The following is a 22,537-nucleotide window of genomic DNA, read 5'->3' on the forward strand; positions in this document are numbered from 1 at the left end:
TTGCGTTTGGCGCGCTTTAAGGGTAATCTCATTTTCAAGAGCGGAGATGCTTCTCCTCTTACTCCCGAGCTGAATGAATTCTGCTTCCGACGGGATGGAGCCAAGTGCCAACTCCTGGTGAGCGAACTATAGTTTTAACCACCTTTTCTATTCTGAGAAATCAAACCTCTGATCATGCCGTTTAAGTCGAGTACGCTCTCCACTATACCAACTAGACGGTGAATAAAATATATCGTTTCTATATAAGTTAAATACTTAGCGGATATCAATGTGATCAATTTTAATTTCCTGTAAATATATGTGAAATAAGTTATCTGAAATCAATTAAATGTGCATTATAGTATATATATACAGATGCTCTACATCACTAAAACACTAATTCAATTCTGCTTTATGAGAATGAATATTGGGCAATAACCAAGCTGCATGAAAATAAATTATTGACCTATGAACAGAAAATCTGAAGGAAAATATTTGGTGCCGTTCTTGAGAATAATAGCGGAAAACTCTTGTTTAACTTTGAAATTTACCAAAAGTACAGGAAGCCTGATATTTTTAAAGTCATAAAGTGCAATAGATTACCTGTGGCTCGGACATCTATTTCGATCTAATAATGAAACCCAGTTAAAGCAAAAAGCTTACTTTTACTAATACCATGGGAAACAGAAAACGAGGACGACCATCAATTAAGTGGCTTGACTCGGTGTAGACGTTTTTTGTCTTTTCTTTCTTAACCGAATATTGGGAGTCGTCGTTCGGGTACAGAAGAGCAGAATCGGTGACCACTCTTTCTGGGGCACCATAATAGGTAAACCGATGTTGCATCCACATCGACCGATGTTGTTCATATAAAAGCTTCAACCCGTAACAGGTTATAGTGCCTTGAAAGTAGAAGTTACATATTCTACAAAGATTCTCAAATTCTTTGAAGTTTTACAAAAGAAAATGTTACTTCTAATTCGTCACTTAGTATTATTTTCTATATTTTCAGACCTCTGGATTGCTAGTTATTAGTGATTTGTACGTATTTACTCGACCATGTGAAACTGGTTTCAGGGGTGGGCCGGGAGGACGTCCTATTTTGCTCCAAAGTAAAGGTAACTTACACAGAAAAGGTATCCTATTTATTTTTTTTATCTTCGTTAAAAAAATAAGATTTAAAAATTAATTCGCACTTATCACTGATTCCTGCTTTTTTCAACAAAGTGTATTAAATATGAAGCTAAATATATTTAGGCGATACAGAAGAACATAATTTCCAACCTGTTTTAAGTTTCAGTAATATTAATGATAAATCGTTTTTTTTCCCCTAAAAATTCAAAATTAAGTTTATATTTTATTTACTCCTTTTTCTCTAAATAAATATCATTATTACAATCGCTTTCTCAGCAACTTTGACGCGCAAACGGAAATCGGTTATCGATTAAGATTCTTTCTGCTGCGACTTAGAAATTTTTTATTTCGAAACATTTTTGGAATTAAGGCTATCAATATTCATCCTTATAGTTTTAAACCTAATTCAGAAATCAAAGGAATCCTGGATCAAGCATTGGGACTAACTAGCTTGTCGTTGTGGGTTTCCTGAGCGAACTAACCCGCATTTACCTTACATGAAGAGAAAACTTGTGAAAATCTCCCGTAATTAGTCTAAACAATAGTCCTTTTGTCACTGATGAATTTTTTTTACTTTAACACTAAGCTTGGAACATTTGTGTAAAATTTGAAAACCATTATTTGATTGCTGCAATATTTTTTTGATTATAAATTGTTATAATTATTTCTCTTAACCTCCTCATGCCAACAAATTGTTTTAAGACTAGGACATTGGCAATAATTTGTAGTATTTATTAGCCAAATAATAGATGCCTTAGTCAGGTTCTAACATCTATAACACGCTTACTTTTATGTTTTTTTTCCATCGGAAAGATGTGTTCTATTAGTTCATGCCCATCACTCTAAATTTGTATTTTTGAAATTTTTCTACTAAATATATATTTTTTTAACAACAATAGAGCTTCTTGTTGTTTTCACGAAAAAAAAATCTGTTTTTTCATCAATACATTGTATCATATTCATATTATTTTATATTCTTCATATTATTTATTCTGCATATTATTACATATTCTTCAAAAGAATTTATCTGAAAATTAAATTATTCATAGCTTCGATTAAGGTAAGACTTCAACAGAAAGTTTATCTATTTCGAAAAATTGAGCAAATGCAATAGAGAAAGCTATTAATGGTATTTCCCCATTGCTGAAACCTCTTCAATACAAAGAATAAATTAAAACAAAAACTGTATGAGCCACATTTTCCAAGTAGATTAAAATAAATAAAATACTTTTATCTTTGTCAAACTATAAGAGATAAACGTAGGACTAGTCAGTTTTGAAAGAAGTGGAAGGGAGGTTTCCGAAGTGAAATCGATAGAAAGTTATTACGAAAGTGGTGCACTCTACACTGTAAAAAATTCTAGATCAAGTAAATGTCGGAACTTGAGTGCATCTTCCGTGAAATTCATTTTACGGTAAAATCCATTTTTACCATACAATATTATACTGTAAATTTCACAGTAATACTTAATTAACTTGAGTGATTCACAGTGATTTCGTTGTACTTATTACTGTAAAAATCACTGTACATCATATATTTTGTTTTGTGATATTTGCGGAAAAATCGGTAAGATTTTACGGTAAGAAGTACTGGGCAACTTAAGTGCCGATACTTTTACCGTACTTTGATCCAGAATTTTTTGCAGTGTCTGTGCTAGTTTGTAAATATAAAAAATATAAAATTAACCTTTTAGCTTGCTCGAAAAACGTACATTTTATGACCTTTATTTCACTTAAAAATAAATAACGCTTTTGAAACAGGTTTTGAAAAATGGCCTTAAAGTTCAGAGTTTGAAAGAACAAAGTCCTTGTTGGCACTTTTTTCTTAAAAAATTTTATTTTTTCAACAAAAAACTATTATTTTAGTTAAAAAAAATTATGATACTTTAGCCATATTTTTTTCCCAACCAGACTAACCCAACTTATTTAACCAAGCACATTTTTATGGTACTTACAAATTTAAAAGATATTACAGTAGAATGTTCACTATTATTTTCAACATAATAGAAACATTTTCTTTTTATTGTAGAACTACTTTTAAGCCACATTTTTACTTTTTCGCTTATCTAGCTTTTGCGACAACTCCAGGAATAGTTCAGGCTGACGCTGAAATTTCGAACGTTCGTATAGGATCAGGCACATCCTCACTTCAATCAATCTCAGATGTTAGAAATAATTTCCCAGAAACATGGTTATTTGATTTAGAGATGACAAAGTAAGAAAATTACCTCAAATTTTTATACCATGATAAATACATGAAATAGAAATACAATTTTAACACGTTGAATGCCACGCTAATTTTACATGACTTTTCCGTTTGGCCAAAATGATTTTCTCAGTATTTGTTGCATTAATTTCTTCAAACCATTTTAGTAACGATTATAATATAAACAAATTAAAAGCATTAAAAATTTACTCGAATGTGTTTCTAATAATCTTGGCTTCGCCGGTCACCGGTGACACCCGTGGCGCTACGAGCAAACTCAGTGCCGGTCACGGGTGACCCCCATGGCATCCAACATATTAAAAAAAAAAGTTGTAAAAAAAAATCAATTTTCTCTAAATCACTCTCGAAAATCTTGCTCTGAATTAATTTTCTTAAAAGGAATTTTTCTTCAAAAAAAATAATATACAACTAAAGATTTAATTTTTGTCTAATTTTTTCGAAAATGCTTAAAAAAATTGTTAAAATTAATTATTAATTTTTTTTAATATTTCATATTCATTCCCTTTGTTTAAAATCAGTATTGTTTCGTATTCCCTATTCTCCACAAAATGTTCGCTCCATTTCAAACGATATACAGGGTGTACCATAATGACTACCCGTAGTACGCATTCTTAAAATCCAGTAAAAAGCTATGGATATTTTATAAGTCACAAAACAATACTTAATTGAGGAAGATTAAAAACATATTCAACTTCTCAGTAACCATAAGTAAAGTTAAAAAAAAAGTGAATGAAATTTCAAATAAACAAGTTTAAATGATGAACCTTAAATATAAATATTCGAAAAGTATAAATAATTACGCATTTGGATATTAAATATTTTCGTGGGAGCCCTATTATACAAGTAACTATGTATTTTAGGACAGAATTTCTAAAACGCAAAGAAGGCAATGCATAAAAATTCCTTTTTATAAGATTCATATTCTTTAGTGACCATTTTTAATGTGTATTTTAAGAATTTTTGTTAAAAATGTTGTCAAAATACATTATATTAAGTCACAAATTCTTACTTTAGTTGAAAAATAGTATATATATATGGGTGATTCTTTGAAAACATGACAATTAGGAACAAAAAATTTCTTAAAATTTAAAGTCTTCAGAATAATAAAATAAAAAAATTTTATTTTTGTTTAGCTTTGCTCAAGAAAAAAATATTGACTTTTGCTCAAGAAAAAAAAAATAAAATAGAAATTCACCAAATTTTGAATGACAGGAAAATGACATAATTGCTTAGAAGTTTAAAAAAAAAACAGTCATTTTGAGCTAATTGTAAGTAACTCAACTTAAGCCTTTGCGTTAGATGGGCCATGAATTGCTTAAATTAATTCTTTCATTCACTGTAGAAAGAATCAAAAATGCTGTTTTGCTGATAAGTACAGAATAAAATTGTGTATAATAATCAATAATTAAATAAAAAATAATAACTTTGAATACATTCAAGCATATTACAATCTTACATAAACTTGGTATTAGGTTAATACTTGCTTTCCCTCTTTACTTATACTGTTTAAAAATATTTCTGGTAACTGTGTCAATGTCCTGGCATTCATATGCCAGGAAAATGGCAGCCAGGATAATGACAATTTGCCATTTATTAGCATTTAACATTAATTCACCATTTCGGCCTAAGACGCTTACATTCCGCAGAAAACAACAGCATTTCTTGAAATAACTCAGGTAAATCTATGTAGTTTATATTATTAATGATTTCAAGAAGACAGGAAAATGACAACATAAAAACCCACTCACCTTGAAAAAATTTTTGAATTATATTTTGAACCAGAAAGTTGGCTCTTTATTCATGCAAAGTGACATGTTCAGATTGGATGGTATTCTAATCAATCTATTAACATTAGATATTGATTGCTGGCGGTATCTATTTTGGTTATAAATCACTAAATAAAAGTAGCCAGGAAAATGACAGATTTTCTTGTGACAAGCAAACTATTGACAGAAAAAATTATTTTCAACAAAGTTTTTGTAAATATCATATTACCCTCTGCTTATATTCTAGAAATGCTTAGAATGGGCGAGATAAAAAAAAGTTATATATTATTAATATTATATTATTATATTATATTAATATATAATATAATAATATAATATTATATTATATTATATTAATATTATATTATTAATATTATATATTATATAAAAGTTATATAAAGTTAGATATTGAAAAATTTATGGGACATTTTGAAGCTAGTTATTATTGGAAATATTGTTTGTGACATACCAGGAAAATGACATTTCGAAGTTCAATTACATTTTTTAAATATACAAAACAGTCAATGCTAGTGCCAGGTCATTTTAAAATGCTAACAGCAAGCTATTTATTAAAATTTTAAAAAAAAATTCTTTTAGTAGTATAGTATTAGATTTTGGAGCAAGAGACTGTAAATTGTCATATTTCGTGGTGGGAATCACCTATATATATATATATATATATATATATATATATATATATATATATATATATATATATAATATATATATATATATATATATATACTATATAGTTCAAAATGAAGAATAAAACAAAGAAAAATAATTGACATATGAAAAAAGAGGGGGGGGAAATAATAAGTAAAAAAATAACAAACAATAGTTTAAAAAAAAAATTTAAAAAAAAATAAAGGATGAAATTTTATGTAAAAGACAGGAAAAAAAATATATAATCTTTTCTTCAGCCCACACGATTATATCCGCAAAACAGAGTGCTTTCTGATATTGTATCAATAAAGCCAAAGCAAAATATATTAATACAATAGTGTGAGGAGCACTCAAAAACTTTTTTTATAAAAATAACAACAAATAAAATAGATCACAAAAAGTAAAAATAAGTAAAAATAACATGCAAAAACAGAAAATAAAATAAAATAAAAAGAAAAAACATTAAAAGGGGACTATAAGGCGAGTAGCAAGATCAGATCAACTTACATGGACAGAAAATTTTTCAAGAATGATTTAAATATATACATATACATACATACATATACATACATTATATATATATACATATATATATATATATATATATATATATATATATATATATATATATATATATATATATATATATATATATATATATATATATATATATATATATATATATATATATATATATATATATATATATATATATATATATATATATATATATATATATATATATATATATATATATATATATATATATATATATATATATATATATATATATATATATAAACTGCTGTTTGTAGAAAATGCAACACCATGAAGGAATCATCAGAATCAAATGAAATTCGCAGCAAATGTCAATTATAGGATATTATGCAAATTAATAAAGTTTCAGAGCCATCGCGCGTGCGTGGCGCGCGCAGCGCCCTCTGAATTGATGCTGAAAGCGTATAAATAAAGTGCTGTAGCGGGACGTTGAAAATAGTCTATGATTATTTGTTAGTGGCAAACGTTTAGTGAGACCTGAGTATGCCTCCACGACGGAAGAATAAGAAATTCAAGCAACTTACGGAGTTTGAACGAGGGAGGATAATCGGCCTTCGAGAAGGAGGATTTTCCTATCGCGCAATAGCAGCTCGTATGCAGCGGAACAGTTCCACAGTGATGCGAGTTTGGAAGCAGTGGACCGACGAGCACCGAACAACTCGAAAAACAGGCACTGGACGACAGAAGGTGACGTCAGAGCGCGATGATCGACACCTGCTCCGCATGGCGGTGAATGATCGCACAGCTTCCTCCAGGCAGCTGGCAGCACATTGGTCTACTGCTACAGGTGTACAATTGTCGGCTTCGTCAATTCGTCGTCGTCTGCTGCGCCGTGGATTGCGTGCAAGGGTGCCATTATACAGGATTCCCCTCACGGCGGATCATCGACGGCTGCGTCGGCAGTGGGCTCTTGAGCACAGAGACTGGCGAGCTGATTGGCACCAAGTTGTCTTTTCAGATGAATCACGCTTCAATTTGTGGACCCATGATGGCCGTGTTCGTGTTAGACGTTATGCCGGTCAACGCTGCCTTCCTGAGTGTATTATTGAACGACATAGTGGTCGAACACCCGGAGTTATGGTCTGGGGTGCGATTTCGTATCATGGACGATCCAATTTGATACGAATTGAGGGTAATCTCAATAGCAACAGATACGTCCGTGAAGTGCTACAGCCCGAAGTCGTTCCTTTCCTTCAAGGCATCCCTGGAGCTATCTTTCAGCAGGATAATGCACGCCCACATGTTGCGCGGACTGTTAGAGACTTCTGTTCAGCACAACGCATGCAACTTCTTCCTTGGCCTGCTTATTCGCCGGATATGTCGCCTATTGAGCACGTGTGGGATATGGTTGGTCGGCGTCTCACTCGTGATCCGCGTCCTGCAGTTTCCAAAGACGAACTTTCGTTGCGCATACAAGCGATATGGAATTCTCTTCCTCAAGCAGATATTCAACATCTGTTTGACTCCATGCCACGTCGTATAGCAGCACTTATTGCAGCGCGTGGTGGCTGCACCAAATACTGATTTCGGACGCTTAATTTGTTTCTTTTGTTTTGAAAATTTCATCATTTATTTGTATCAGTACAAGTCGTTTCTGCATTAAATTTCATTTGATTCTGATGATTCTTTCATGGTGTTGCATTTTCTACAAACAGCAGTTTATATATATATATATATATATATATATATATATATATATATATATATATATATATATATATATATATATATATATATATATATATATATATATATATATATATATATATATATATATATGTATATATGTGTGTGTGTGTACTCAATTTTTTAACACCCTAAGCTACTACTAAACACCCTGAGCTTAATCCGTCCTGTCAATAGTGATTGGTTTGAATAAGAAAAAATATTTTTTTTTGTCTTTTTACTTAAATACAATTTTTATACATCTCACGTGCTTATTTCTTTTTAACTTATTTTTATAATTTTTTCAAAACATATCTTAAGAATAGTCATGAGTTAAAAAAACCGCAACTACCCAAAAGTTAAAAAAAAAAACAGCAATCATCGAATTAATATAAATATTTTACATGAATACTGCTCTAATTTTTCTCTCCTCTTTTCTTATTTACAGTGAGGATGGAGTGTTCGAGAAAGATTTCAAGCTGCCGGACACAATAACGAAATGGGTAGGCAGTGCTGTGTGTGTTAACAGTGAAGACGGTTTGGGAATATCAAATACAACGAGCATAACTGCTTTCCAAGCATTTTTCATAGACTATACTCTTCCAATTTCAGTTATCAGAGGAGAAGAATTCGTTGTAGTTGTTTCCATTTCCAGTTATACTGAAGGAGCTTTGCCAGTAAATAATACTTAAATTTGTATTATATTTTTGCATATATTTTTATTTATACAGAAGGAGCTTTGCCCGTAAATAATACTTAAATTTGCTTATGTTTTTGTATATATTAGTGCTTAAACTGAAGAAGCTTTTCCAGTAAACAATACTTAAGTTTGTATACATCTTTTGTATATATGCTGAATTAGCTTTGCCAGTAAATAATATTTAAATTTGTATTATATTTCTGTATACATTTTTGTTTTTACAGAAGGAGCTTTTTGCTTGTAAATAATACTTAAATTTGTTTATATGTTTGTATACATTTGTATTTATACTGAAGAAGCTTCACCAGTATATAATACTTAAATTTGTATGTATATTTGTAGTTACACTGAAGGAGCTTTGCCAGTACTTAAATTTAAATTAATAAAAATTAAAAATTTTATAGCATTGAAAATTATAGTGATGTATAGTATATTTTCATATCTCCAACTTGAAGAGACCCTAAAAACATTTCGAGACAGCGAGATTTCGAGATAACATGATCAGAGCAAATTTATGTTCTAAAAAGTAGAAAAATATATTCTAAGAAATATTATTCTAAAAAGTAGATACATGAAATTAAATAACTATTAATAATTATGTATGTAATGATAGTAGACTACAAGTCTAAATGCAACATTGATAAAAAGTAAGCATTAAAAATTATTTCTGAAAAGTAAGTAAGCATTAATATTCTGAAAAGTAAGACAAAAAAAATATGCATTAAATAGAAAAGAATTGGTTTACAATAAACTTACATAGTGATTTTTCGCAAAAAAATTCAATTTTTATTTCGAAAAAAAATTTGACATAACAGAGTTTTGAGAAGAAACTTTTCGACATAAGAATTCAAATGAACATTAGGTTGATATATAATGCCTAAAGGAAAAATATATTTTTTGTCATAACAAGGTTTTCGAGTTATTGAAGTTCGAGATATCGTGAGTAAACAGTAGTTACAGCTTTGAATCACTGATTATGTATTGACTTTTGTTAAGATTGAAAAATAGTGGCAACATTTAATGAAACATCATCCAGAGGCGACAAGTTTTAGCCGTCAATCGACTTTCAGCTTCGTTCATATTACCTTCCCATTCGATTCTTTCACCCAATTTGGCTCAAATTTTATAGTTTGAAATTTAAAATTGAATTCCTTAAAATGATGTAAAAACTTGTACACATTACAATTTAAAATTGTTTCTACTATTATTAGAAAAAAATAATAAAATATAAGAAATATTTATAAAAAAATAGGTTTTTCATGGAATTATCTATGTACAAATGAAATTTGTAATTGTGTGCAAAAAATTTTCGATTCTCTTTGTGAGGGTCCGAACTTTGGATCGCTCTCTCCTGATCAAACTCTTATGATCACATTTTCCAGAGTGCGTCTAACCCCTAGAAATTGGAGGGCAAAAAATCCGATTCCGTCTGAAAAAAAGTCATGTTTATTAAGAAAAATAACGTTTTGTGGCTGATTTCATAACTTGAAATATCATCTGTAATGATTATTTAGCGTGATTGAGGTTTAGATCGAGTCCCAGAACGTGAAGATCCATTGATTAATTCAAAATTTATTTAAGGTGGTCCATTTTTTCCGCACTATATTTATTAATAAGTGATTTTTATAAATAAATTATTTCTCAACAGATCACAGTAACATTGGAAGACCCTGAAGGATTCGAAGTTGTGGGTGATTCTATTAATGGTGATATCTGTGTCCATCCAGATTCCAGTGTGAATTTACCTATTACACTGAAAGCAACCAAAGTCGGTAAAGTTCAAATCATCGTCAAAGCTGAAACAGCACAGTCTAGTCAGGTTTGCGGAGATTCTCCAACATCGGACTCTTATGCAAGAGACGCAATTATGAAACCAATCGAAGTCGAAGTAAGTGTATTTTAAACTTGGGAATGACATACAAAGTGCTCCGTAATCACCGCTCTTTATAAATATTTTAAGAATAAAAGTTTTTAAAAAAATTACAATAAAAATGTATGCACCCTGTGAAAATAAAATAAAGAAATATATGCACAACAGGGGCACTTTATGCATACATCGCAAGGTAATTGAATTTTCTGACCTATAGTGACAATCATTTTTCAAAACGATATTTTGCCAGCCTAATTCGAAAAACAATGAGACATTTTCTGACACAACTAGGGCTTGTTGCAGTCACCCCACGAATTAGAAAAGATATCTTCTCTGCTCAGTTAGACTGTAAACCTTATTTTTTTTCAAGTAGATTGTAACAAGCCCGAAGTAGCGACGGCTTATTGTAAATAGCGTTATTAAACGTTTATTGAAATAGGCCTAAGCAAATTTAGTTCTGTTTACTTCATCGGGCATTTCTAATGTAGTTTTAAGGCTTGTAGACTGATTGTAATAAACCTTAAATACCAGATAAGTTAGAAAATACAGAAGCCTTTTTGAATTAGCCTGTTGTATTGCAGAAAACTATTTTAAAACGAACGAATTTTTCAAATAGCTTACGATATTAGTTTTTAAGCGTAGAAAAGCAAAAATGCTCTCAAATCTGACAGCAACATTAGGTACTAATAATATTTGGATGTATTACAAATAGTCATCGTTCTCCTCTTTTCTCCCACCCACGCCGGCAATCCCACTTTCCTCGATAATAAATCGTTAATTTTCGATAGCATTTTGTTTTTTGCTCCTCATATTAAATTGATACCCTGAATGTCAATCATTTTTTACGAAAATACGTTTTATGCTCTCGGACCGCAAATTCGAAGTTTTATTCTCATAATGTTGACTCAGCCTTTCAGTGATTTCATAAAATGAGTATCAAGCATGATTGGTAACTTAACACTGAGAGTTCCGCGTTTAGCTGACCACCCAACTGTAAGATTTGCATCTGCACCCCAGAGACGAAGGTCACAAAAACTGGGATGTGTGCAGTAGGCCTTGGCCCTCCATGGACCGTTGAGCCACTGACTTTAGCTTAGTTATTAAAAGCATCATTATGGTACACATTGCTTAAAAATTCGTAATTTTGCATAAATGAGAATTTTCTGAGCAGCTTGATGCACCGTGGCACATAAAAAAATAATTAATAAATAATATTGCTTGTAGATATAGCAACAAATAATTTTTTTTACTCGTAATTTTTTAGTATTTTTTTATAATTATTTATAGCATTTCTTTTGCATGAGTTGCTTCCTAGTTTACTTGGTGTTTTCTTCTTCTTGTAAAAAAAGCCTCGACTTATTTTTGACTAAAAGTGTAGCATAACTATTAATTTTAGTTGTCATTCTGCGAAAAAAGCAGATCTGTTACTAATTTCCATGCATCCTGTATTTCTGACGAGGTATTTGCCATTTTGTTATCTGTATTATTATTGCATTTATTTATAATTTATGAAATTCGCAGGCTGAAGGTTTCTTCAATGACAATGTAATCAACACTCTATTCTGTCCCTCAGGTAATTTAAAAAGTGTTCTTTTCGAGCATTTTTTTCTCTAATGTTTTGTAATTTTGCTAGATTTGTTGATAATGTGTCACTACAAAAGAAGGGCGGTTACAACTACCGTGGACTCAATATAAAGATTATACTAAAATCAATAAATTAATCAACTAATCAAAGGTGACTAATGTACTTATATTAATCGGTCAGTCAAAAAAAATGAACAGTTTCATTTTGTAGTACGCAATACATGAATATAACTAAATTATTCGTGTTCACTAAATTTAAAATTAATACTTATAAATTTCTGACATTATTTTATATTTAGTGTCTTTCTATAAAATATTAATAATCAGAATATTAAAAATAAACAAAATGGGCTTAAAAACTTTTTATATCTCCATATATATTTAAAAAAAGATGATTGAAATTTTTGTTTCGAGCATTCTCATTTGAAAATTAAATGTTTTCAATTAAGATAGGGGATCCAAATATCTTTAGCTAGCATTCACATTAAATAAAGCTTAGAATTTTGTTTTACTTGGAAATTTTTGTTCCTTATTTAAACGTATCTATTTGAAATATTTAACTAATAAAAATATAAACTATATATTCTTTGTTATTATTCCGTTCACGATTTTGATTATTATTTAAAATTAAATGTTTACAACTTATAGTGTCATTCCTTTAATATTAAATAATCGTAATAAATTACCTTATTCAATATTTTGCAATAAAGACATTTTATTAGAGTTTTAAATTTATTAAACAGTTAATAAGTTTTATTTGCTTTATAAGTTCATAAGTAACAATAAATTTATAATAAATTATAAATTTATTATAAATATAATTGAGATGAAAAATAAATAATAAATTAATAAATTATAAATTTATTATAAATATATTAAAGATAATGAATAAATAATAAATTTATAATAAATTATAAATTTATAATAAATACAACATGTATAATAAATAAATAATAAATTTAAAGTAAATCTACGTCCAGCTAACATTAGCAATTAAAATTATTAATGAAAAATAAGTGAAATTGAATGGAAAAAAAATTTAGAAAAATCAGAAGTAATAAAAAAAAGCTCTTCAAAAACATAAACATGTTTTGGTATTATATGGGTTTACCTTCATTAAATGACAAAGATTACAAAACAGAGAAAATGTATTTTGGCAGAGTTTACGTCATACAAATTGAGATAAGCATACAGTTGAAAAGTAATAACATCAAATTGACAGTGAAAGTCGAAAAATTTGAAAAAGATGTACATTATTTCCAAATATTTGGAATGTATGGTAGTGTATAGTTTGGAATATATGGCAGCGAAAACTCTCCTAGAAGCTCAGGTTAATGCATGAAATACATTTATGAACGACATTAATTGAGGAATCAATGGCCTTCTGTCAAGCAGTGTTTTGCGATAGATGAGCTATAAAACTTTTGATTCTAGGTATTAGAGAATTAAGTAGTCAAGCTTTAAATCTTTGGCAAAAATATTTAACGAGTCCTTACTGTAACCAAAAATTTAATAAAAATTCGAAAAACAAGGTGAATGAAGTTGAAAAGATAACCAAGACTAACTAATAGATTTTAAATTTTCCCCCGAAAAAAATTAGGGTTATCAATATGTTTATTATCCCGAAATAAATTGATTGTAAGGTTTTTATTATAATATCGTATCATACTGAAAAGCAAAAACTTCGTGTCTAAAAACGCTTTTCTTCAAATATTAAGAAAAATACTCTCGTTTTCTGAAATATTGGTTCCGTCTAAGTTTTTTTTTCTTTAATTTTAGTTTTAACATTCCATGTTTAATTAAATGTTTTGGCATAATGTCTTAGGTCATTCATAAAGAGATAATTTGTTCTACCGTAATCTATGTTTTGCTTTTCCGTTCGAGTTAATTAATGTTACTTTTCTAATCATTAAAATGGAATGTCAACTTTACATAAAGTAGCATTTTCGGTACCTCTCATTTCAATTATAATCAAGAGTCTAAATCCGCAAAAGCTGCTCGTGATATTTTTGCTATGTAGGAAGAGGATGCCATAGCTTCATTAAACTCTCGTGATAGCCATGCCTAATTTTTAAAAGTAATATCTTTGAATTCAATGTTAAAAAAAAATTATGATTTTTCATTTTTGTTTTAGATAATGATGACAACTCGTTTGAAACGTCAATTACCCTCAGTTTGCCCAATGATGTAGTTCCTGATTCTTCTAGAGCATACATGGATTTTACTGGTAATGCTTTTCACACTAATTTTACTTTACTTTTTAAATATCATAGCACATACACTGGTGGACAAAATTAAGAGATGGAAGACATTTTCCTAAATATCTCAAAAAATACTGAATATAAATAAATGAAATTTGGTATGGATATAGCTTATTCCATGATAATAAAGTATGCAAAACAAAAATGAAAGTGCCATTCGCTGGCAAAAACTATTGCCAATAACTCCAATGTAGTCTGAACTTAAGGATAAAGGATGACAATAAAAGTGAGACTTGTACAGTATGCGTTGCCTCTAGTATGGTGTATGGTCACCCCTGACAGGCAGTGAGCATGTACAACGAGTATGTATGCTGTTAATATGGGAGTTAAGGAGGACTTGTGGAAGACCCTCCCAATCTTCCAACAGAGCAATTTTTAACTCCAGAATGGTTCTGGGGGGGGGGGGAGAGAGGTTTGCGCATCGCAATAGTTCTCCCAAGAGTATCCCAAGCATGTTCAATAGGATTCAGATCGGGGGATTTGGCTGGTCAATCCATTCGTTGAATATCCTCGCTTTCCAGATTCTCATCAACCATGAGAGCCATATGTGGTCGTGCATTGTCGTCCATGAAAATGAACTCAGGGTCAACAGTGCCCCTGAAAAGACGCACATAGGGTACTAGGACCTCCTGCCTGTACCCCTGGGCATTCACGGAACCATTGTCAAACACATGGAGCGGTGTGCGGGTATCTTACATGATCCCGGCCCAAACCATGAGTCCTCCACCAGCATAATGGTCCCTTTCGATAATGTTGCTGGGATGGTATCGGGTTACAGGTTCCCTCCATATCAATAACCGTCCAGAATCAGGTTGTAGACTGAATCTGGACTCATCAGTGAAGAGAACTTTAGCTCATTGAAGCTGTGTCCAATTCTGTTGTTGTCTTAATTTTGTCCACCAGTGTATTTATATACAATTCATATATGTAATTGTATTCTTAATAGTAATTCATAAATATATTAATAAATACAAGTTTGATTAATTATCATTTGTAAGTAGGGTACAATTCGAAGCCTTTATTATATAAAAAAAGGATGTACAGTCCGCAAAAAAAAAAACGAATCACCCTGAATAACTTTCGTTCTAATGATCGGATTTTCACGAACAATGTGTCAATCTTAATGGTTTCTGGGGGTGACCTCAAATATGCTAATTAATTAGTTCTAACTATTAATTAAGTTACGAAATCAGACACAAAAACGTACTTTCTCTGAATAAACATATATATTTTTTTTACATATTTGGATTTCTGACCTTCAAAATATAGGGGGTAGCCGCAATCTGGGAAATATGGTCCCCATAGTTTGGTCAGGAGAGCGATCCAAAGTTCGTACCCCTTAATGTTAATTTCACTTTTTACGTTTCTAGTCATATTTTTAAAACTATTAAAGAAATTCAAAGAAAATTGCACCCACTCATGAAACTCGATTACCCAAAGATAATTTCATGAAAAAAATAATTTTTAATAATTATTAATTATTTTTTATTATTTAATTAAATTGAGGATGAAAAAATTTTGAATTATAAGGTATGAATTTTTTTATACAATATTAATCTACATATTTTTCAATAGAAGAATCTAAAGTTTCAACTGTTTTTATTTATTAGAAGCTGAGAAAAATTAAAACTAATTATTTTTAAAAAAAATAACTTGGCGACAGTAAAGAAATAATTAAATGGGGCGATTAATATTAAAATGTGATAAACTTGCGAGGAACTTGACTTCGCGCGCGTAACGTAAAATTTCATTCATATTTTTTTCGCTAATAATCGTTTGCTAATCTTTTTATTTTTATTTCTTTCAAACTATAAAATAGGATATTTCTTTTTTAGTCGTTTAATATTTTATTTTTCTATTTAGTAAAGAAATTTGAATAAAAAACACTTTATTATACGAATGTCTAGTTTTATAAAAGCGTGCTTCTGATAGAATATGATTGATTATACACCAGATTGTGCTAATTTAATGTGATTTTTTTTTGATTTTGTTTTTCAATAACTGATACAATTTCAATAATATACATACGTACGCATAGATTTGAAGTAATATATTTATCAATTTCTTGATTATATATTTCATAAATATTAATAAAAATACGTAGTCAACATTTTTCAGCATCTCTCACAACATCACAAATTTCTCAACATCTTATAGGGTAAACTTACCAATGAAGGAACACTTAAGCTTAGCTTGTCTTTAAAAAAAAATCATAAAAATTTCTAAATTTGTTATTAAATGTAAATTATGTAAAAAAAATTAGATAAATTAAATAATATTGTTTTAAGCTTTTGGTGGTTTAAATAATAAGTAGTAAGATAACCAAGTGAAGGAACAGTTCTTACCAGTGAATAATCACTAAATTTTCAAGTGAATGAACACTTAATTTTGAGAATGTTTGATGCTCGTTAGGAATCCATAAAAGGCCACACAAATGTCTAAAAACAAGCTTTTTCTTGGAATTGCAACATATAACCACAGTTAACGTGGAAAATGTTACTTTTTTTTCAGTCATGGAATGGAAAGTAAAATATGTTTGAACACATAATTTTAAAAAAAAAAAAAAAATTTACCACACAGTTTAATAGTCAATTCTAAATTATGAATGTTTATTATTGTGTAATCCGATGATGCTTTTACTATTATTATTATAATTAGATCACTTTTTTGTTTACTCTTTTCCCCATATTTTTTGAACTTCTTTTTCATCTTAAGTATTTTTTTTCTCTTCGTCATACTTTCTGCTTTAACTTTTTTTCAGCTCTTTCAATCTCTTTAAATTTTCGTTCTTTTTCTGAAATTAATGCAAAAATGCTTTTGATTTAACCTTCCTCTTTTTTCCAAATTTTTGGCCAATGTAAATGTATCTTCGAAATTTCTTTTGATTTTCTAGTACCATTTCTAGAATTCCTCACTAGATAATAAATGAGAAAAAGGAGTTTCGAAGTTTGAGTAAAATCCATCTCTCATTGACTTATATCTAGTGAGTCATCAGCAGTACTTACCATTTACTTATGGAACCGATTGTTTTTGCAACTAACAATGCCTCAAGAGGACTTATCTCAAAATCAGTTTTCAAGATACTTTCATTATTAATGTTAGTTGTATCAGCTTCAGTGCCAAAATTTGATTAACCAAATGTTCTTTTTGAAATAAATTCTTCAATATTGAGAAAAGCACAGGCTATTGGATATTTGGGAGATTAAATTTTTCTGTCAGTGTTCCTTTAAAAATTTGCAACATAACTTCTGAGATTTCCATCTCAAGCTTCTGAAGAAATAGTGCATTGTTACTCTCAAAGCATGTGTTTTGTTGATAAGCTGTCTTGCTCATTAACTCTTGGTGTTTGTTTTGCATGCATTTGTTCAACGTTTTCTACATCGAATGGAATAATATCACATTTCATAAAAGCATTTTACTTCACCAGTTGATGCCTCAAAATCTTATTTAAAAATGGATGTAAAATTTTCTCGACATATTGTTTTACGATTCTTTTGTTTTCAGGATCTAACGGGAGATTTCAATGAATTAGGTAGAAAAGTAAACCAGAAAATTTGTTTTGATGAACAAAACTTGCTCAGTTTCAAATTGATATGAGATTTATACCTATCCAGAACAAGCAAAATAGGGAATTTGATAGCATTTTTAATTAGCCATGGGTAGAAACATTTGCAATATATTTGTAAAATGTTGCTGCGATCATCGTTTCATTTCATGAATCGCTTTTTCCAATGAAATATATAGCAGGGACTGATTCTGTAATATCTCAAAGAATTCTTCAGTAAGGAAAAACTACCAAGGGAGGTACTTTTTCTTTCCTGGGTACTTTGGAATATAAATCCTTATAATTTTTAGGGACAAATATTTTTCCCGTTTAAGGGCAGTATTCAACTCTTGCTTCGTCCGCATTGCAAATGCAATCACTTTCTAAAAGGATGCCAGGGCTACTTCCCTCTTAAAGATTCTTCTAAAGTTCTTAAAATCAGTATTTCGAATATTATTCTCTAAGGGAAGTTTCGCTTTTTGAAATTATCTTCGCATTGCCCTGAGTTATCGTTGGATGTCACCTTAAAAAAAGCTTCACCCATTTTTTACCTGGATGATTGTCCTTAAATGGATTTTTCCTACCAGTTCCCGTTAGGACATTAAAGACCGCAATAAGATAAAAATTTAGCTAATTATTGGCACAAAAGCCTGCAAAGAAATTTTCCATTCAAGCTCTTATTATTATATTTAGTCAGTAAACATAGTTTAGTAAGGTGTCTAAGGTATGATGTAATAACTAATCACTATATTTATGAGGATAATAAATAATATAAATTTCAATTGTAAACGGAATTTTTTGATGTCCTTAAATTAAAATGTTAAGGCTTGTAGCAAAAAAATAAAAATAAAATATATATATATATATATATATATATATATATATATATATATATATATATATATATATATATATATATATATATATATATATATATATATATATATATATATATATATATATATATATATATATATATATATATATATATATATATATATATATATATATATATATATATATATATATATATATATATATAAAAATTACTGCATTGATTTTTTTTACAAAGTAGTGAATTATTATTTTTTTCAATCTAAGAACCTGTGCCTATAACTTATGTAAAACCTATTTTAATATCGAGTGAAATAATTTAATATGTTGTGTAACTAAATGGATAATCCCAAGAAACTGAATCGAAAATATAATAACGTCAATGATTTAAAAAAATAATGGATGATAATAAAAATAGACATGTTTTGAGCGTCCAATAATAAAAGTCACAAGTTATTCAAGCCTGACAAGTCTTGAGAATGGGTGAATATATTTGAACGCTCGAAACATGTTGACTTTTGTTTCCCTCTTCATATGTTTTGAAGCCAGTTGAGTTTTTATCGTCAATTATACTGTTTTACATTTGGGTCTTGATCATTATTTTGATAAGGATTTTACACTCGTTAAAGTAAACATATGCATTTTAATATTTTAACAGGATTTATGTGGTCTTTAAAAACGTAAGAGAATCCATATTGTAAAAGTTATATTTAACTTAAAAGTTAAAATTTTGAGACCAGATATTTTGAATTAATGAAATTAAATATTTTATCTTTTAAGTTTTTGTGCCCCCATTTCAGTATCTTAAAGATCTTAAGAGCTCTGTTTAAAAAGAAAGTATCAGATATATATAAGAAAACAAATTAATCATAGTAGCCGTATTTGGTGGTAAATGTAGCGTATCTTAATTGAAGAATATGCTGTGCGACATTTTATGGTCAATTTGCGAACGTAAGTTTCACAATGTAACGAAACATGAGGATGCTATTTGCTAATCATTTTTATCCAAAGAAAACCATGTAACCTAAATATCTAGCAGAATGAAGTGATTTTTTAAACAATGAATCATACAATCTGCAACATATTATTTCAATATCTTATTCTTAAACATAACATATTTCAATGCTTTCATAATGGCACTAAACATTCAGCAATTCCTTGAGTTATAGAAAAAAGAAATCTCGTAAATTATATAAAACCTTGTGAATTTGCATTAGAATTACTAAATAATTTTTTTCATTTTTTAAAACTTTCTTGCCTATAAGACTCGATTAAAGCTATAAAAATGATTATCCCTAAAAAATTTTATATAGCTATAATAAGTTATGTTAATTTAATTTTAGTATGAAATCCTCGAATAAATATAGCAAAAACAGCATAATCTATATAATATCAGATAAAAAGTTCATGTATTTAAATTCAAAAAACTTAGAAAATCATAAATAATTTATAAATCGATACAAATTTTCTTTTCAAAGGAGATTTAAATAATTTTTTTTTTTTTTTGCTTTTTGGACAGAAATCAGCTTAAAAATTGTCTATTGCCTAGAAACTTCGAGATATTTACTGTTAACAATTAATTAAACCTCTCCCAGCAATCACAAACATTATTTCAATTTTTTTTACAGTCAGAGCGTGTTTGCCTAGCAACCTAGTAAAATGAAGCATTCCTCTTTTGAATTAGTCAATGGGTTATTATAAAATATTAATTTGCACAGGCGACTTTTTTTGGCGGTTTTCTGGACTATCGCCAAATATATAAACCTTTATTGCTGCGCAATTTACCACCCAATTTTTTTAAAATTTTGTCTACCCCCCCTAATTCAAGTGTCTAGATTCCAAATATGTAAAAAAAAAATATATGTTTATTCTGAGAAAGTACGTTTTTGTGTCTGATTTCGTAACTTAACTAATAGTTAGAACTAATTAATTAGCATATTTGAGGTCACCCCCAGGAACCATTAAGATTGACACTTAGTTCGTGAAAATCCGATCATTAGAACGAAAGTTATTCAGGGTGATTCGTTTTTTTTTTTTTGCGGACTGTACATTTACGTTATTATACGAGAATTATGTGAAACGTAAAAACAAAAACATTTAGCACTCTATAATATTAAAACTGCCACAATTATGAATTAATATTTAATGTAAATCAAACTTTGTTTTTCTTCTTTTCTAACATCAAACTATGAAGGTTGACCTTCGGCATATTGAGCCATACATACGGTGAAACATGCTTCAAACAAAAAATCTCTAACAACAAAACTCTAAACAAAATTGAGAAACGTTTCAACACCCGCTCCGCCTCAGCTCTATTTTATTTCCTATTTTATAACCGTCGTTGAACAGCTGACCAAATTTTAGGGTTTTACTATTACTTATGTTCAACTCCGTAGTCTTGTAATTAATTTTAAACCAAATCCAGTAGACGAGGATATACCTGGATCAAGTATCGGGAGAAATTTCACTTTTTGAAGGATTCTTTTATGGAATTAACCCACATTTGCGTTACATGGAGGGAAAAAAAACCAAGAAAACCTCCTACGGTTAGCCGAACGGCAAAGGGACTCTAACCCGTGATCCGTCTACCACTGAGGATAATTTATGCCAGCACGTATCGACCAGCCATCGCTGGGATTTGTATTCGTTTCCCCTCATTGGAAGGCGAATGCTCTAGCCCCTAATGGCTCTCTGAACGCTATGAAATTTTTAAAGTGGGATATGGTGTCACTGTTGTTGTGTGCTGAGATTTTTCCTCACAACTTCAGTCTTTTGTTGAAAAAGCACCGTCTTTACATTATTGAAAATATTTCCTTCCACTAGATATGCCTTCAGATTAGCTTTATAAATAAGACTATCTTCAAATTAAATACGAGCAAATTTTGAAAACTAATTTTCGAAAATATTTATAGTTAATACTAAAAGTACAAGTTTCATATACAGGGCGATTGAATGTCAATTTGTAGAAGGAACGGATTGAAAAATTTTGCAGTAACATCTTAATTTTTACTGAAATTTTAAGCAAAAAGAAAAAAAGATCGTGAGTTTATTGCCTAAAATCATGTAAGAACCAAGCAATTGAGCAGCTTTGACTCAGTGGCTAAAAAACTTAGCTGTTATTGTTAAAAAGCTGGGATTCTATTCCCAGGGGACAATCTATTTTTGAGACAATCAAAATATTATAAAAAATAAAGAAAATAATTCTTTTAAAAATCGTTTGGCAATGGGATACTCTAAACTCGAAAAGAAGTGGCCAGCTGGTACACAACCGCCTGACCTATAACCTCAGCACCAGAAGGTTGTTAAACAACAAGATGGTGTGCGTGCTAATATACTGAATATTGCTAGATGAAGTCTAGCTAAGATTCTCCATATAAGTTAGAATGCTAACGTGAAGTTGATTAAATGCTATTATTATATTAGCTTTGTTATTATAGCTTTGGTATATTAGCTTTGCTAAAATGTGTTTCCTTCTTGTATACATCGTACATCATTTATTTAACGTAAATTTATTATTCGTTTCTGCATTTTTTGTAACAGTGATTATTTTTGTTTTTTTGTGTATCTGGCGAATTTGTTGCATTATCAGTTTGTTTATGTTCTACAAGGATTCGTACCTGTCTTTTTGTTAAGTAAGAAACGAGCTTCATATTACTAGGTCACTTAGAATTCACATTTGATTTGTTAGGCTTACTGGAAATAGAATGGAAAGAACAGTTGTTAATATAAACAAACGCCACGTTTCAACAG

The 22,537-nt window shown here is 29.6% G+C and overlaps 1 protein-coding gene across 6 annotated transcripts in view; it reads left to right on the top strand.

The window, feature by feature from the left end:
• The window catches only part of LOC107450328 (alpha-2-macroglobulin), a 76,578-nt gene that overhangs the window by 39,488 nt on the left and 14,553 nt on the right, over positions 1–22,537 (top strand). For 3 of the 6 annotated variants that reach the window (XM_043047096.3, XM_043047098.3, XM_087168346.1), the window contains 6 exons: positions 992–1,115; positions 3,183–3,327; positions 8,443–8,671; positions 10,343–10,582; positions 12,086–12,137; positions 14,283–14,375. In XM_043047096.3, the coding sequence (XP_042903030.2) occupies positions 992–1,115; positions 3,183–3,327; positions 8,443–8,671; positions 10,343–10,582; positions 12,086–12,137; positions 14,283–14,375 (883 nt within the window). The remainder of the gene's footprint in view (positions 1–991; positions 1,116–3,182; positions 3,328–8,442; positions 8,672–10,342; positions 10,583–12,085; positions 12,138–14,282; positions 14,376–22,537) is intronic. The other 3 variants (XM_043047097.3, XM_071183091.2, XM_087168347.1) reach the window with 1 other exon arrangement.

Source organism: Parasteatoda tepidariorum, chromosome 7, assembly GCF_982258835.1.
Source record: "Parasteatoda tepidariorum strain Cologne lab strain chromosome 7, Ptep-v5.0, whole genome shotgun sequence".
NCBI lineage: Eukaryota > Metazoa > Arthropoda > Arachnida > Araneae > Theridiidae > Parasteatoda > Parasteatoda tepidariorum.